A 15,852-nucleotide genomic window follows, 5' to 3' on the forward strand; every position below is an offset into this window, starting at 1 on the left:
AAGGCTTAAACATTTAACTAATAGCTAATCCTTTGAAGTTACTTTAAAGCAGGTGCTATTTTCTTAGCTGTACTTGTTAAGCTTTTCTTTCTTCTAGCATGTAGTCAAGAGAAGCCAATCACATGGAATGATTGATTTCATCTAAAAAAAAAAATAGTCTAACAAGAATTGGTAGTCCCAGTCAGATCTGCAGGGCTTTTATTAATAGAAATGTAGTTCTTCCATTTAGAATGAATATGTTCCCACTCAAGACCTGCTTCTGTGAACCTTAGCTTATGCCAGATTTTGCAAAAAAATTCACTAATCTCATTTAATTAAAATAAAATCCAATGTGTCCAAAGGTGACATTTCTAGCCAAAGTTGAGTGAAAGCATAATTTCTAAATAAGTGGTAGGAAATTAAGACATGTTCAGACATCAATATTACCAAAAAAAAATTTGCTTCAACTTAATTGATGGCATTTCTTAGGCTCAGTTTGTTGCATAAAATAACATCACTGAGATTTTTCAATCCTGAAAAGGTGCTCGTACCCTAGTATTTTTGTATGGCCGTAAGTCAGGAGCTAGCTGGTATTTGCAAAGAAATGGTTCAGTCTTGGGTCTCTGTCCTTGAGCGCAATGGGATCTTGAATTTAAGTGTCAGGAGGCAACATGGCCTCTTTCATTACTTGCACTGGTAAGAGGTTTAACGACAAACATCTCTGAAAAGTTGTTAATCTAAAACACCTTTGATTAAATAATGCTATGCATTTCTAAAATAAAATGAGTGTAAACAGGACAGAGTCTAACTCGACCTCTACTTAACACTATGGAAGCTGATAGGCTACTGAAAATAATTTAGACACTTCTCATTGTTCTGTTAGGAGTTCATCTTGTGGTGTTTTTTCAAGGAAAAAATGTATAAATGCTTTGACTTTTTTTTTTCTTCCCTACATTATACATTGTATGAGTTTTCTGACCTTAAACTTGTAAACTCAATTGTAAACACTGTGGCATCTATTTGCTTTTTTAAGTCGTATTTAACACCTTCTGTGTGTTGTATTTAGTCTTTAAAGCACTTCTACAAATCTAGAAAACTTGGTGCTAATTTATGTTTGAGACACGAGAGGCTCATCTTGCAAAGTGCACACTGCTGCACAAAGATACTTTCTGTTAGTGGGTTTCTTTTTTTAAACAGAGGACGATGTTTCTGTGGTCAGCAGTATCTTTGAGGCTTGGTGGTTGTGAGGTATTTGTTTGTTCAAGATTTTCTGACTTCTACTATCTATTTACAGGTAAATGAGCTTCAAAACTTGACAAGTGCAGAAGTTGTAGTCCCTCGTGACCAGACACCTGATGAAAATGATCAAGTGGTTGTGAAAATAACTGGTCACTTCTATGCATGCCAGGTAGGAGGACTGGAATGAATTTCTGTATTACCTTGATGTTTCCATGGTCTGTCTTTTATATCCATGTGCAGAGCCAAGGGATGGAAGACTGTTACTCAGGATACAGAAAGCACTGCTTGCCAGGCTCCACTAATTGTCTTGCTGCAATAAACTTTCCTCATGGCTGTGAGAGATTTATAACAATATTGCACTGTTACATATGTAAAACAATCTCCTTAAATTCTCCTATCGATATATGTAGGCTCTGGCACTGCTAAAACTTTCAAAGCAGAAGAAAACCCAAGTTGTGATTGGACTGAAATTCAGGTGGAAGGGGAGATACAAACCATCTCACAGTACCTGGCAAGAACTGCACATATGTATGCAATTTGTCCACATCACCCAATCTGTTGATTTAGTATCACAAAGAAAAGGATCACAAGATTCCTTCCCTCACTTAACTCTTAGTTCAGACAGATTCCTTTTGATACTTTGCTACAGCTGACTTCTAGTTCAGAAAGGAGATGGGAGGGCTGATGAGTCCTGTAAGTTTGACCTTCTGGATTCCCTAGTATATAAAAAAAATTGTCTGCTCTCTATTAAAACAGTGGTTTTTATAAAACATTAGTATCTCCAGAGGAGTAAAATGAAATAGCCTGTATCTTCAATAGTCTTAATGTTGGTAGTCATCTTCCTGTACTCATGCTTCCTATATTACAGATGTGAAAACTGACCATGCAGATAGTTGTGGTAGGTAGAAAAAGAAGAAAAGTTAAAAATGAAGTTGTACATCATGGCTCACCCAAGTGTATTTTAACTAATGAGTAATCTTGTCAGTACTTAGGAATTTAGCTATTCCAGATTTTCTTAATCCCAGTAGCATCTATAGTCGGTTGTAAACAGCAGTCACTGTGGCATGGCATCATGATGGGTTGTTTCTTCTTCTTTATGTCCTTCAGCTTGCTCAGAGAAAAATTCAGGAAATACTGGCTCAGGTAAGAAGGCAGCAGCAACAGCAAAAAACATTGCAAAGCGGACAGCCTCAGCCAAGACGAAAATAAAGGTTTAGGAAATGGCCCATCAGAGACAGATGCCAGACCAAAGACAGACTGTGCAACAGAGAGACGGGTGGTGAGCACCTGTTGAAGTTATATGCAGAAGATCCACCAAGCCAATCACCTGTTTGAGGACCAGGCAACCGTTGAACGCTGTCTCTGAGAATGTATTCTTTAGGCTCTCTCAAACTTTTGAAACCCAGCTTTAAAATAAGGACCCCTTCACTTCCCTTTTGTTCTCTTCTCACAATTTAACATAAACTCGTTAGTCTTTTTTATTGTTCTTATTATTCCCCAACAATTTTAGAACTTGGTTTAATGAAGCTTTCTCTTCTGAGTTCACTGGTTAAAAAAAAAAAAAAAAGGAAAGAAAAAAAAAAACAAAAAAAAAAGAAAAAAAAAAGAAAAGGCATTGCTCTTATAGGTCCAGTTGTAAAAGAAGAAACATATTTGGAGGGTGGGATTGCGGGTGGGCTAGGGTTAGAGCAAGGGTATTGACCAGAGTTTAAGTGTTAGTCCCAATGTTGAAACAAGTGGCATTTTTTAAAAATAATTTGGTTGCATTTTTACATAACACTGCCATGAATAACCTAAGGGAAGTGTTGAATGGTGTTGGCCAGGGCATAAAAAGATAAATATGCATTTTACTAAACTACCTCAGGCAATTTAGTACCTCAATGAGAAATTGTTCCTTTTTTGCTTTTTTTTTTTGGTATTTTGTATACTTTATAAAGCTAATAGTTGTTGAGCATTTTATTTTTTTAAAAAAAATTAAAATTTGATCAGCCACCAGCCAGGAGTACTACAGACTTATCGGGGAAAAATATAGTAGGGCACTTCTAGCTGCTGGCTGATGGGAGTAAGGTGGGTAACAAAAACATAGCCTCAGATTTTCTGAGGGTTTCAACACCATCATTTGTTTGAAAAAAAAAAATTCAGTGAATGTTCAAAAGATAGTGAATGATGCCAACATTCTGATAGCAGCAATGCCGTTTAGTTTTCTTTTAAGATGGGATGAAAAAGTTTGTGACGGTACTTTTTTGGGAACAGGACAAGGAAGTGATGGCAAGAGGCTGGGGTTGGGGGAAAAATTTAGAAGGCTGCAAGAGGCTGAATTTTTTTTTTGTGCTACTTGATTGAATGCATGAACCCTTTGTGCCTTTGACCATCACTACCTAATAATGCTACATTTAACCATTTGCAGCCCATTTGGACTTTGCCATTTTGTTCAAAGAGCAAGCTTCATCTTCAGTTTGATAGAACACTTGATCTGCTAGAGCGTGTTTGAGGCCATGAGGGTCTCTGCTGTCTGCAGATCACATCATACTGCTTTCAGTTACCACGATGGGGGAAGGTCAAAAAGTGTTTGATCACATTGAAAGATAATGAAAGGCTAAGTTTACATATCCAGCCGCTGTTATGGGCCACACTAAGCCACTTTGAAGGTTTTAAAAACTATTACAAGAAAAAAAAACAAAACAAAACAACAACCTCTCTAGCCTGGCTTATAATAGATGCAGCAGGATTTATGCACGTTCTGCAACCAACCATTAGAGGAAAAAAAATGTCAAAAGGCAGGGATAACAGGAAAGTTACCAAATTTTTTAATTTCCGAATGTAATTTGAATGATGATTGTGGTAATAGTGACACATTCAAGTTTCTACAATAAACTTCAGTCTACCTCAGTTTAAGAAAAAAAAAAAAATGTGGCAACACATGGTGCATAAAGACTGCTGTGTGTGTGTGTGTGTGTGCGCGTGCGCGCCGTATGTGTGTGGTCAACAGAGCCATGCTATTACCTCTGAACCTTTTTTTGTGATGTTTTTTTTTGTGCATGAGATGATCAGAATCACCATGCTGCACTGATTTGAGGGGCACAATGAGCAAAAACATTTGTTTCGTCATTTTGTTATCTACCTCTTAGGTTCATGTTGAAATAGAGGCATTACTACATAGACTAGATTATTTTCCCAAAGATCATTGTTGTACAGACTAGATAATTTTGAAAATGGTCTGAAGTGTTTTTCCTGCATCTCTTCTTTACTAATTGGTTTAAAAACCACAAACTTATGTTGTAGTTTTAGCAAAGAAAGATGAGTTTCTTTTCCTTTTTTGACAGTGACCTTCATCTAGCCTTTAGGATAACTTTTTTTTTTTCTTACAATGAATTTAAAATTACTGAAGTATAAAAAGTCATAGCATTTTAATTTTTGTTGAGGCTTAAGTCAGTCTGACTTCCTTTCTTAACATTTGAGAAGGATTTGACTTCATTATTTTCCATAAAAATTACTTTACAAATAGGCACTGCATTTACATCTGCTGATTTAAATACTGTCATCTCTCTTAAATTTCTAGACTTAGTATGGTAAATCATGTTTTTCTTTTCAATTGAGACTTGGTAATTTGGAGTATTTGGGAATAGCTAGAAAGTAAATACTGTAAATGATTTCAATATCCACAAAGTATGGATCATTTTTCATCTGTAATGTGCCCCCCAATGCAGCTCCACTTGCCAGATGCCTCTGAATGGAATAAAGAGTTTAACTCCTATCATCAGATAAAGTTGTGTGGTGTTTTTTTAAATTAGCGAGGCACAGGGAGAGACTGTTCTAAGTACTTGCGGTGCTTTGGTCGAGTTGGCTTTCTGTCCATAACTGGATAAGGATGAACAGTCACCCACAGGTATTCCATAGCTGCTAGGGCATCCAGCAGCCAGGTTACAATGTTTGCACTTCTCAATACAAGCAGTGACTTCTGTGGCTTATAATTCATCTTCTCCCTCTCGTATAACAATGCTATACAGTCTGTAGTACAACCTACAGTTCACAGTTTCAGTCTTATGCAGATCACTTAGGGTGATTCGCTGTGGAAGGGATGTGCACTCAACAGTCCTGATCCAGGGCAAACATGAAGGAATCTTTAACAGGTTTGAAGTGAGATCTGAATTGGAGTTAGTTTTTATTTTTTTTCTGCTTTTTACCCAGTCTTTACTTTGGTGCTCTCGGGTGCTGAAGCTGTGTAATTGAACACTGCACTAGAAGCTTGGATAGGCAGACCCAGACACTAGCAAGAAAATGTGGCAACCTGTATCTTGTTCCTACCACCACCACCCAACCACCCATCAAGTGCCAGTGAGGTGGTATCATCTCTCCATTTGGATCCTTGTTAACATTATTTGGACTAGAAATGAGACTAGATGTTTAACTGAATGCTTCGGAGAGGGAGGGGTTGGGAAATGAAGGAGTGTCATGAATAATATAATTCTGTATCTTTTAAAGAGGAGTGGAAAACCAAGCTTGTTTTCCAAACTCTTGCACCCTCCCACTTGTCTTTGCAGCTCTTTTACTGGGACCAACCAGTAGAAAGAGGGAATTGAAGAAATGATGTCTGTAGAAGACACTGTATAGGGTATTGCATTTCATAGGGAACTCTTAATTTTTCATGCTGATATTGAGCTATCATCTTCTCAGAACTGGCATCCCTGCCAACTGAGCAACCTATGAAGTTAAGACTTCCTCTATATCGCTGGTGCATTTGACAGCTAAACCCGACTGTTTTAAGCATTTGCTTAATCATTATGCTTTTATTTGCTTCTAACCTTCCAAAGCTTTTACTCCTAAGCCGCAGTTCTAAAGGCATGCGCTCTTTGTATTAGTTTCCATTAAATGAAGCATGTATGCTGTGCAGGACAGCATGGTCTTGACATGGTGCTAAGGCATAGGATTTTTAAATGAACATGAAAAATGGTGGAGTAAGCACTTAGGCTGGTCTCTAACAGAGATGTTAGCTCAACTGCTGGAAGCAAACACTGCCTGACAATGAAGTTACTCAAATGCAGTGCAAGAAATCAGTGAAATGACGACAGAAGTTCTACCTTGATAACTGTTTCTCCTGTTCATCCCATCATCAAGGGATCCTGCACAGAGCCAAACCCGCATGTACCTCTGCACAGGAGGACTGAATGATGAATCTATAGACTTACTGGACCAGCTGCTTGGTATTTTTATTTTACACAGAAATCACCTGATCCATAGAACTGAAACCATTCCCAAATGTGTTCCCTCCAAAAGGGGTTTAATTTTGCACGGTACTGATCATCCAGACTGTCTTTGGTTAACTCATAGGTCCCAGCTTTTAAAGAGAGCCAGGCGGAAGCCTCACCAAGTCAGGCAGGTAACCTGGCTGGGGCATTGCAGCAGCTTGGCACAGATTATAACTCTTTCTGTTAAAAGTGGGATGAGGAAGCTCTTTTCCAGAGCTGGCAGTTCTAATTATTTAATAGCAACCAGTGGATGCTCCATATAACTCCTTTCCACAATGTGATTTGCCAGTAAAATCAGTTATACTTTTTCATTTATTTTACTGGTTTGTCTCCTCAGTTCATTTGATCTTTTTTTTTTTTTCCTCTTGTCTTACAGTCTATCACTCCTTCCCAGCTGTAAGAGTCCTAGCCTGTTCACATGGAAGCTGTTTCCTATCTCTTACTATTCTTTTCTGGGCACTCCTTTTGTTACCATGCTCTTTGAGACAGGATACCGTATGCAGTTCTGGTTACTAAATGTGGGTTCATATAATGGCGTAATGTTTGCTGAACCTGCCTCTATTCATCTAGTAGTACTTATCTTCAGCAGGAGCAGTAAAGGGCAAATGGTTTCAAGGAATGATCCAAAGTTACTCCTACATATCTCTCCTAGGAGGAAATGCCTGATTTAGAACCCATCACCCTGTAAGACAGCCAAGGTTATCTTTCCCCCATGTGGACTACTTACTTCCAAGTATCATTAAACATTTTGAAAATCTTTCTTTGCAGTCAGACTTACCATCAGACTTACTTTGTTGGCAAAGATGTTTTATCTGCATAGTTTAACTACATTTTATAAATGCTCTTTGCTTAATTTGCAGAACTATCTGCTGCCTGGTATCAAGGAGCAGGTAAACTCAGAGGCAGTTATTCCTGAAAGAACAGAGGGTAGGCACAGCAAGAAAACATGACCATTCTGAAGGGGGTTTTTTGTCACCTTTTTTAAAAAAAAAAAAACACCACCACCAAACACACATCCTTCCCCCCAAACACCACCACAACCACATGAGCAAAAATCAAGGTCCCTTTCTTTGAGCATTACAAACAGCAGCTGCTGTGCAGGAAAGAGATGAAGACAGGGCTTGAAGTATTTTGTGCAGCTATAGGGGAAAAAAGCAATATCCTCAGGATCTACTGTTCCTGCTTCCTGATGCAGGGCAGACCAAGCTTCTCCAGATGGAAGAGATCCTAATCTAGTGATGAAAGCCCTGTCCTGTAGTGGAGAAAAGCATCTTGTTTTACATAGCCAAGTTTTGTTACCATCTTGAAGTTCTTCTGACTAGATGTATGGTCTAGTAAACAGTCAGACTAAGAACACACTGCGCAATGACTTCTGAAAGTGCTTAACACTCCATTAGCAGAAAGTAACGCTTGGTGTTAACTCCTTTCACCCACTTCAAAGGAGCTGAAGGTTTACACTGCCATAGCATGTCTCAGTGTCCTTTTCCAGAAACTAGGTGAGAGGAAAACTAGGACGAGCCAACTGCACACTTAGCATGAGCTGAATGTTTTAACATGAAGATGAGGAATTGAAGCTCTTCAGGTTTTTTTTTTTTCATTATTATTAAAACCAGATTGGCCTTGGCTGAAAAACTGACTTACTGTTCTGTTAACTCAAGACACATTTATTTGTCACTGCTGCTCTTGGCTTTTATGTGCTCAGTAACACCAGTCTCTTTTCTCTCCCCCTTCAACTCAGAGCATAACTTGCTTCATCACAACCAGAAGCCAATGGCCTAATACAAGAAGCCTCATTTAAACTGTACTATTTCACTGAATTTTTTTCCTTGCAGCATTCAAGTCTTTTTTGCATTGCCCCTACAGGCAGGTCTTTCAAAGATACTAGAAAAACAATTATTGTAGAGGCTGAGCATGAGTTTCAGGGTAAGTAGCTTAAGGAGTTGTCTTTGCCGCACTCTTCTCACTGCAAATTCCACTGAGTGACTGACTACCCCAGGAAGCTCCCTTATGATAGGATTCCTTCTTTGACATTTTATGGTTGGACTTGCTCTTAAGGGTCTTTTCCAGCCCCAGTGATTCTGATCATTTTTGTAGCTTGTTCAGAACTTTACCTAGGCCCATCCAATAAATACACTGTTTTGTACTGATCAGCTGTAGTGACTGTGAAGTCAGTAATCAAGACCGTATGTCTCTCTCAGATCTGTGAAGGCACACTCATTTCTCTTTCCACTCATCAGCTGCATTAAGTTCTTGTCTCAAGATGATCACTGCTGTTAGGAGTCAGTCCAAATATAAAGTCTTCTGGCAGTGACTGTGGAGTTATCTGTGCTAACTGGTCATCGTAGGAACCGAGAGTCCATAGCTTCTCCAATTCATAAGTCTCTCGTGTCTCCGGCAGCATAAAGTGCATCACTATGCTACCTGCACAGAACAGAAATTCACAATAAATGAACTACAAAGAACTCCTACACTTCCAGCTGCACAAAGAGTTCAAGCTTCCCACCCTCATTCTGGTTAGATGTAACAGGTCAGCTGATGGAGGTCTCTTCTTAACTTACTGATTCCAGTTCTTGAACAGTGTTAGGTATGGGTCAGTCCTTCAAAAGACTCCAAGACTACAGCCAGGAGAATGAGAGGGATGATACTCTGGTTTAAATTAAAACACTATCACAAGACTCCAGACCAAAGACATTATGACTTCTAGGGGACAGAAGGAAGTCAAACGAAATTTTACTTGAAAGAGTCCCCTCCCTAAGGTTACAGATGGACTTTCAGCTTTCCCACATTACCAACAACATCCAGCTACAGGGAAGTAATTTTCCCTAGGTGTTGCACACACTTCTCAAGTGTTTTTTTTATAATGAAACAGGTCCAACCTTTGACATAGTAAGATTTTTCTTACAGGTTTTCATTAATTCTGGGAATGTTAATTCCAGTGTACTTCTAATGCACTTTTTTCTAGTTATGCTACTAAATTTCAATGAGTTTTCAGTTATAACTATCAATCAAAACCATTGACAGTAAAGTAACCAAGGCTTAACATCACTGGCTGCAGTGCTCCTCACCCACCCATGCTCTCTTTTAAGCCAAAACACAAAGTTAGTTAGAAGGTGAGATTTTAGAGCTAGCAGTGAAGGAGAAATGCTTTCTGAATGCAAAGTCTTCTATGGTTGTGTAGAGAGTTTCACACTTGTAGAATGAAAGAATTAAACTCAATTTCTTAGGGTAAAACCTAAGAATAAACAAATTCCTATGTCATGGTATGACAGTGGAAAAGTCTGTTCAACAGGTCACTACTAGGGCAGCATACAAAGAGCCCCAACTCACCTAAACAGGGATTATATAAACCTGAGAAAATTGACTGAAGTAGCTTTTCTCTTTCCACTACTGTTATCTTCAATTTATTAAGACCTGTTTTAGTCACTGAAGAGTAGCTACTGCTTTCTTCTTGGTGCCAGTGATCTTTAATGAAAATTTATTTAGTATCTCAATGAGTTCAAGTAACAACAACTGGAATTCCAAAACAGCAGAGTATTGTGAACTCTCCACAGCAGCCACGGTTCATGGTGAGACGCTTTCTTCAACAAAGAGCTCATGCAGAACTTCATATTTGTCAGACTCACAAATATTTACCAAAATCAATGCACAGCCAGTCATCTGTCTCTTTCCCTTCAATCTGAGTATGAGGATCACTTTCTTCTTTGTGATGCTTGTACTGAGAGAGAAGCAATGGCAGAAAATTAAATTCTTCACATTTATTTAAAAGCATTCAAACCTAACAGATAAGCTGGACTTTGCTGAGTTGTCTACAGTTGTTTTAAATCTGCAAGGGGTTAGACTACCTAATGTTGGTTCTGAGGTCTGCACAAAAAAACAAAAACAAAAACCACACACAGCAGTGGAAAATAAGTACAGATTTCTCAGTGGGATTTAGTATCAAATCTGGAATGCTAATGCTCATAATTCCCATACAGTTATCCATGAATTTTATAGGTGTCCATTTTTTCTCAAGATGAATATTGAATACAATTGCTTAGCATGAGTCTTTCAGTTACCGGTTCCCTATAGCTGCCATTACCACTAAGCTTTATTTCCTTTCAGATAACTAGCCAGTGTAAAACAACAATGAAAGGCAGGATGCAGAAATGGAGATGCCAAGCTTATCCTCTTAGATGGGGAAGTGGAGAGAAAACAAGTTTCAACCTATGCCATGAGGAAGGTATTCAAACAAACCTCCAGCCTCTTGAGAGCACACTCAACACTCAATGCAATATGGGGGGGGGGGAGAAACATGATCAGCACACAGGTTTCCAAGCTATGAACCACTGTGAGAGAGGGGAGAGGGTAGCTCAAAGCTGGACTGCAAAAGCTCAGCTAGGGCAAGGTAGTTGGTTACCTAGCCAACACAGCAGCTTTCCTAGATGCCTGCTTGAGAGGCCCAGCTCTCCCCATCTAGTACATAAAGAACCTAAGCACCCACAAGAGCTGAAGAAATTTGACAACTAGAGGGTTAAGTACTGTCGCTTTCGGATCTGGCCATAACCTACTTGTTTCTTCACAAGAAGTATTAATAAAAAAAAAAAATTGAGTGAAGATAGCTGTGTCTTCACAGAGCTGCTTTATTCAAACTTTTACCTTATTTCTAGTTGAAGCAGTCAATCAAAAAAAATACTGAAACCTTTTTCAAGCTGAAATTAAAGAACAAACCCAACAACATTTATCTCAGCACAAGGAAACAAGAGAGTGAAACTGCATGGCTCTTTCTGCCATGAAAGACAAAATACAAAGTAACAGGTTGTAACAGCATGGCTGGCTAGCAAATGAGTCCTACTTCCCTGGGAAAGCAATTATCACAAAATGTAACCATTCCCAGTCCTTCACACACAAGGCTAGCTGCTGGACAATGGCCCCAGTTTGCAAACTAGAATGCAGAACTTTCACAATGTAACTCAGAACTAGTTCTAGCTTCCTTTGCGATAGCTTGTGAGATATCCTCAAAAGCAAGTAATTGTCAAGGACTCTCTGAAAGTCTGCTTAAAATACTAAAGAGCCCAGCATGCACTGCCATCAGCCATGTAACAGAGGTTGAAAAAGTTGAGCTCCACTACAAGTTTCCTTCAGCCTCGTCTTTAAAGGCTGTGTAATGGTGAACAGATTATAATAAAGCCAAGTGATAGTTTCTCCCTCTAACAGGAAACCAGATGAGAAGGGGTAAGCAGTAGTTGGGACTTTGTCATTTACAAGCTACTGAAAAAAAAAGCAGGAAGACCTCATGCTACATGTGAGCACCTCTGCATTTCAGTGTAAATCATGTATTACCATAATGTTTGAGGTGCTGTAATGGTAAAGCTAGCCAGCTGCCGAGCACATGCTCTGCTTTGTATCTTAAGCTTCAGCTTACATTTTGCCTAGAAAACTTTCAATGCCGGGCAAGCTCAGCCACTCTTAAGTACTCTGCCAGGTTTCCCACTTTCTCAGGATGCCCAGGAAGATGCCCCATCTCCCCAGAGGCTCTGCCCTTGCAAAAGGGCTGCTCTCACAGCCAGCAGAGGGAGCAGCCCGTTGTCACATAGGGATGCTTTGCAGGGTGGGTGGTATTCACTGTTCTCTCCTGGTCTGGGGGAGATGGAGAGCTGTTGATTTAAAAGACTAGCAAGTTATGTGAATAATAGAGTACATATTAAGCACTTAAATTTAGTACATTCTAATCACACTAATACAACTTCTAGCTTGAGGAAAAATTTTTGTTTGCAAAGATGTATCAGTTCCCGCAGAGATTACAAGAAACTCCCCTCACCTGCTCAGAAAGGCACTGAAAAGCAACACCATCTCCCCCTCTCTCCTCCCCCCCCCCCCCCGCTCAAGTGTCACAGCTGAAACCAATGGGACTGGAAGGAAGAAAGTAAAACCAAGAGCCAAAGGAAAAAAGGGGTCAGGAAGGGAAAGAAAGTGCATAAAGAGAAGGCAAACTACAGGTTGAGTACAGACAACTGATTGAGATGGGGGCTAGTCATATTCCTCACACTGTGCTTTGTAACAGTCAGTTGGCTCTTTTTTGGCCATAAAGTTTTTCCCTCCCTGAGTCTGGTCCTTATCCCTAAGCTCTACCTGTATTTTTATTCAGACCTCTATTTTTGTACTAAGAAGCTCACATTCTGCCAAAGCCAAACAGTGCAAGATCTCTGTGCAAGGATGGCTGCTGCTTCTTCTGCTTCTCCTTTCCTCCTGTATGTGCACAGTGTAGTGACTATTAACTAGTAGTTTGCTTTAGTAAGCCCATGAGGAGATCCTGTGCCTCATAACATGCCATCTTTTTTCCAGCCTTATGATATACCTGAGAATCTGGAAATTTTAGGGATTAGGGTTTGAGAATGGTCAGGTTAAGCTATTTTGAACTAATGGAAATAGCTATGAAGCTTGGGGACAGAAGACAAAAGTGGACACAGGTTGTCACCACTGTTTCACATCACTCTTGTTCTAGCCATCAATCTGTGCTGATATCATCACTGTTCTAAACACAGAGAGGTCTGTTTTTAAAACATATTCTCTACATTTTGAGTAGTACTGCTAAAGGAAAAGTCCAGTTAGTTGCTAGATGTATTCAGGACTAAATGACATAAGGATAATTAGTTTCATCTTGCCTGGTACATCCCTATATGTGCAATCCCGTGGAAATTTTACCGTCACAACGTTTACAACCATTCCCCAAAACCCAGAAGGTGCAGCGGGAACTGTCTTACCATTTTCAGCATGTAGTGTGCCATTGCGTGGAGATGTCGTGTTGAAGATCCGCTCACAATTATAAAATAATTACAGTATTTTATTCCTGGAGGTAGCTGGATGACACAGATGTCTTTAGCATTTTCTTGCCTCAGCAGAGCTACAACAAAGTCAATGTTGAACTTTGGAAAAACAGTATCTGGAACAGACAAAAAAATACAGTGGCAATTCACAAAAAATAATACAATACAATTTTTAATTGCAAAAGCAACCACTTAGACATAAAATGGCAATGAACTGAATTATAGCCTAAGCTAGCCACTCACCACGGAGTTTGATTTGATACTGACAAAGCAACATGAACTGCTGATTTTTAAAAGTCATTTTTAAAACCATCAAAGTTGAGAACTAAGCACTCTTCAGGTAAATAACACTATCACTAGATATAGCAGTTAGCAAACATCAAAGTTTCTTTTAGGTAACTTACTTATTTCTTGCTGTTAGTACTTAAGAGTCAATGCTATTATTAGATATTTGTCAATTAAGATGAATGAAACCTAAGTAGTTCAACAGACATTATTAAAACAACCGACAAAAATATTTCAGAACAATGTTTTTCAATAGCCCTGTGATAATACATGGTGATGAAATTAAAATCTTAGGTAGATGAAATCAATATATTGAAAATGGAGCTGATGGGATGCAGTGTGAAGGTACTTCTTATCTTCACACTGAGTAAAGCCATTCCTTTTTCCTTTTCCCTAGCCTGTTCTGCCACAGAGGATTACGACATTGTAGACAAAGCTTTAGTTCTTCAACAGTTTAAGCAAGTCAGCTTAGCAACTAGTAAATTAGTGCAACTACCTTCTGTTCACACCATGAAATCCGTTTATTTCTAATTTGCCCTAATTAGGTAGATGCAACTTGTGTGCATGCTTAAGGCATAATTTGAATCTGTCAGCAACACATGCCTGCTGCTATAAAGTGAATGTTAGTGCAGACCAAGCATCAGCACAAAGCCAAGCTTTGTATTTACCAATACAAAGAAAAGGCCAAACAAAAGAACAATAGCTACATATAATTATATGCATGAATGGGGATATGAAATTGAATCAGATCTCTGTAAATGGAAGCCTTTGAGCTAGGGACTCATGCACTCTTTCAACTTTTGCTGTGGTCACACATGCAGAAAATTAGCAGTGGCCACAGCTCCTCCAGACGCAGTGGTTACAAAAGTTAAATATTTGCCTGGTAGCCACATGTGAAGTCTCTAGTGCCTACTTAAAGAACGAATGGTCTAAACAACCCCAGGCACACTCTGCCACACTGAACGTCATGGTCAGATCCAGGCTAGAGAAGATTTGCAGAACAGCTACAACAAACCAGCTCTGTTCACACAACGCTCATACCTGTAAGCAGCCGTTGTGCTACTAAAACTGTTATCTATACAGGGAAATGTCTTTGCAAATGTACATCAAAGAAACACACCTCCAGCTCGGCATCACTATCCTCACAAAAGTTCCTGTATGTATCTACACACAGGTTCAGCCTACGCTAGCCACCGACTCCCCACTTTACAGCAGGACTTCAGAGGTGATGCTGGTTCAGCACAAACGCCGTGACCTTGAGGCCTGTGGTCTCAGCCGAGGTAAGGGCGATTCTATCGCAGCAGGCACCCCCAGGATCCTCCCGCAGGTGCACAACGAGATTCCATGAGTCCCGAACAGTTACTTTCTTCCCGAGGCGTTACATTTCACCCAGGGCACCATTTCACAGAGAGCTGGAGAACGCAGGGCAGAGGCGAGGGCCTTCGGGCCAGCCACCTCCTTGACATGCCGCCTCAGGACCACGCTTGGGCCCGCCAGGCCAGCGCCTGCCCTCGCGCGGAGGCCGTGACAGCGCGTTAAGCAGCGTTTCACGCCCGCGCGGTGACCAGCTCTGAGGGCGCCTGAGCAGCGCCTGACTCGCAGGGCAGAGCCTGCTCGGCACGCGCGCTCCCTCACCCGCTGTGAGGCCGCGGGAGCCCTCTGAGAACACCACGAGAACGATGAGGCCTAACAATCACGAGAGAACCAGATCAAAGTACCAAGCGGGAAGTCAAAAGGACCACGAGTGGTGTCGCGCACCGAGAGGACCCGCTGGTTTAGCTCGGCCCCCCCGGCTAGGCTGCCCTTCGCTGGGCCCTACCTGCCGCCTGGCGCCGCTGCTCCTCCACCGCCCCCAGAGCCCCGGCTCCGCCGCCTCCCGTACCCCGCGCCGCCGCGCAGCCCCCGTGGGGAGCCCCGGCCAACCGGGGGGGCGGCTCCGGCCGGAGGGCGAGCCCTGCCGCGGCAGAGACAGGCCGCAACAGCCGGCACCCCGCTAACGCCGCCCGCCACATGCTCGCCACGGCGCTCCCTCACGGCGGCCCGCCCTTCTCCGGTATGCCGCTCAGCGATTGGTCGGTGGCGGAGACGCCCCTCTCACCTCACTGGCCCATCCTGCTGTCGGTCGGGCAGCGCCGTTAGGGCGCGTGCGCAATGGCTGTCGGGGATAAGGCGGCGGGCGCTGCCGGGGCCCGGCTGTGCCGGGCCGATGGCGACCGGCTCTGCGTTCGGCCCTGCGGAGCCACGGGGAGCGGGCGCTCTCCGAGGAGCGGGCGCTGGAGCCGTCATGTTCCGTCCCCGCA

The 15,852-nt window shown here is 41.4% G+C and overlaps 2 protein-coding genes across 6 annotated transcripts in view; one reads left to right on the forward strand and one right to left on the reverse strand.

Moving 5' to 3' along the window:
• Window positions 1-2,714, forward strand: part of IGF2BP3 (insulin like growth factor 2 mRNA binding protein 3) — a 118,602-nt gene extending 115,888 nt beyond the window's left edge. For all 4 annotated transcript variants that reach the window (XM_068405597.1, XM_068405598.1, XM_068405599.1 and 1 more), the window contains 2 exons: window positions 1,274-1,387; window positions 2,326-2,714. In XM_068405597.1, coding sequence (XP_068261698.1) covers window positions 1,274-1,387; window positions 2,326-2,427 — 216 coding nt within the window. In that variant the 3' untranslated portion in view covers window positions 2,428-2,714. The remainder of the gene's footprint in view (window positions 1-1,273; window positions 1,388-2,325) is intronic.
• On the reverse strand, window positions 182-15,586 carry MALSU1 (mitochondrial assembly of ribosomal large subunit 1). 2 transcript variants are annotated; one of them, XR_011048583.1, is made up of 5 exons: window positions 15,372-15,586; window positions 13,205-13,383; window positions 10,098-10,179; window positions 7,255-8,885; window positions 182-1,550 (listed from the first exon to the last, which is right to left on the reverse strand). XR_011048583.1 is itself a non-coding variant. In XM_068405601.1 (4 exons), exons 1-4 carry the CDS (start codon window positions 15,562-15,564, stop codon window positions 8,707-8,709), a joined length of 633 nt encoding a protein of 210 aa, XP_068261702.1. In that variant the 5' UTR covers window positions 15,565-15,586; the 3' UTR covers window positions 4,003-8,706. The 2 variants fall into 2 exon arrangements, 1 of the variants encoding a protein (XP_068261702.1); XM_068405601.1 differs by lacking the exon at window positions 182-1,550 and having other exon boundaries at window positions 4,003-8,885.
• Window positions 15,587-15,852: the final 266 nt, after the last annotated feature.

The sequence above is a fragment of the Nyctibius grandis genome, chromosome 7, assembly GCF_013368605.1.
Source record: "Nyctibius grandis isolate bNycGra1 chromosome 7, bNycGra1.pri, whole genome shotgun sequence".
NCBI classification, from domain to species: Eukaryota; Metazoa; Chordata; class Aves; order Nyctibiiformes; family Nyctibiidae; genus Nyctibius; species Nyctibius grandis.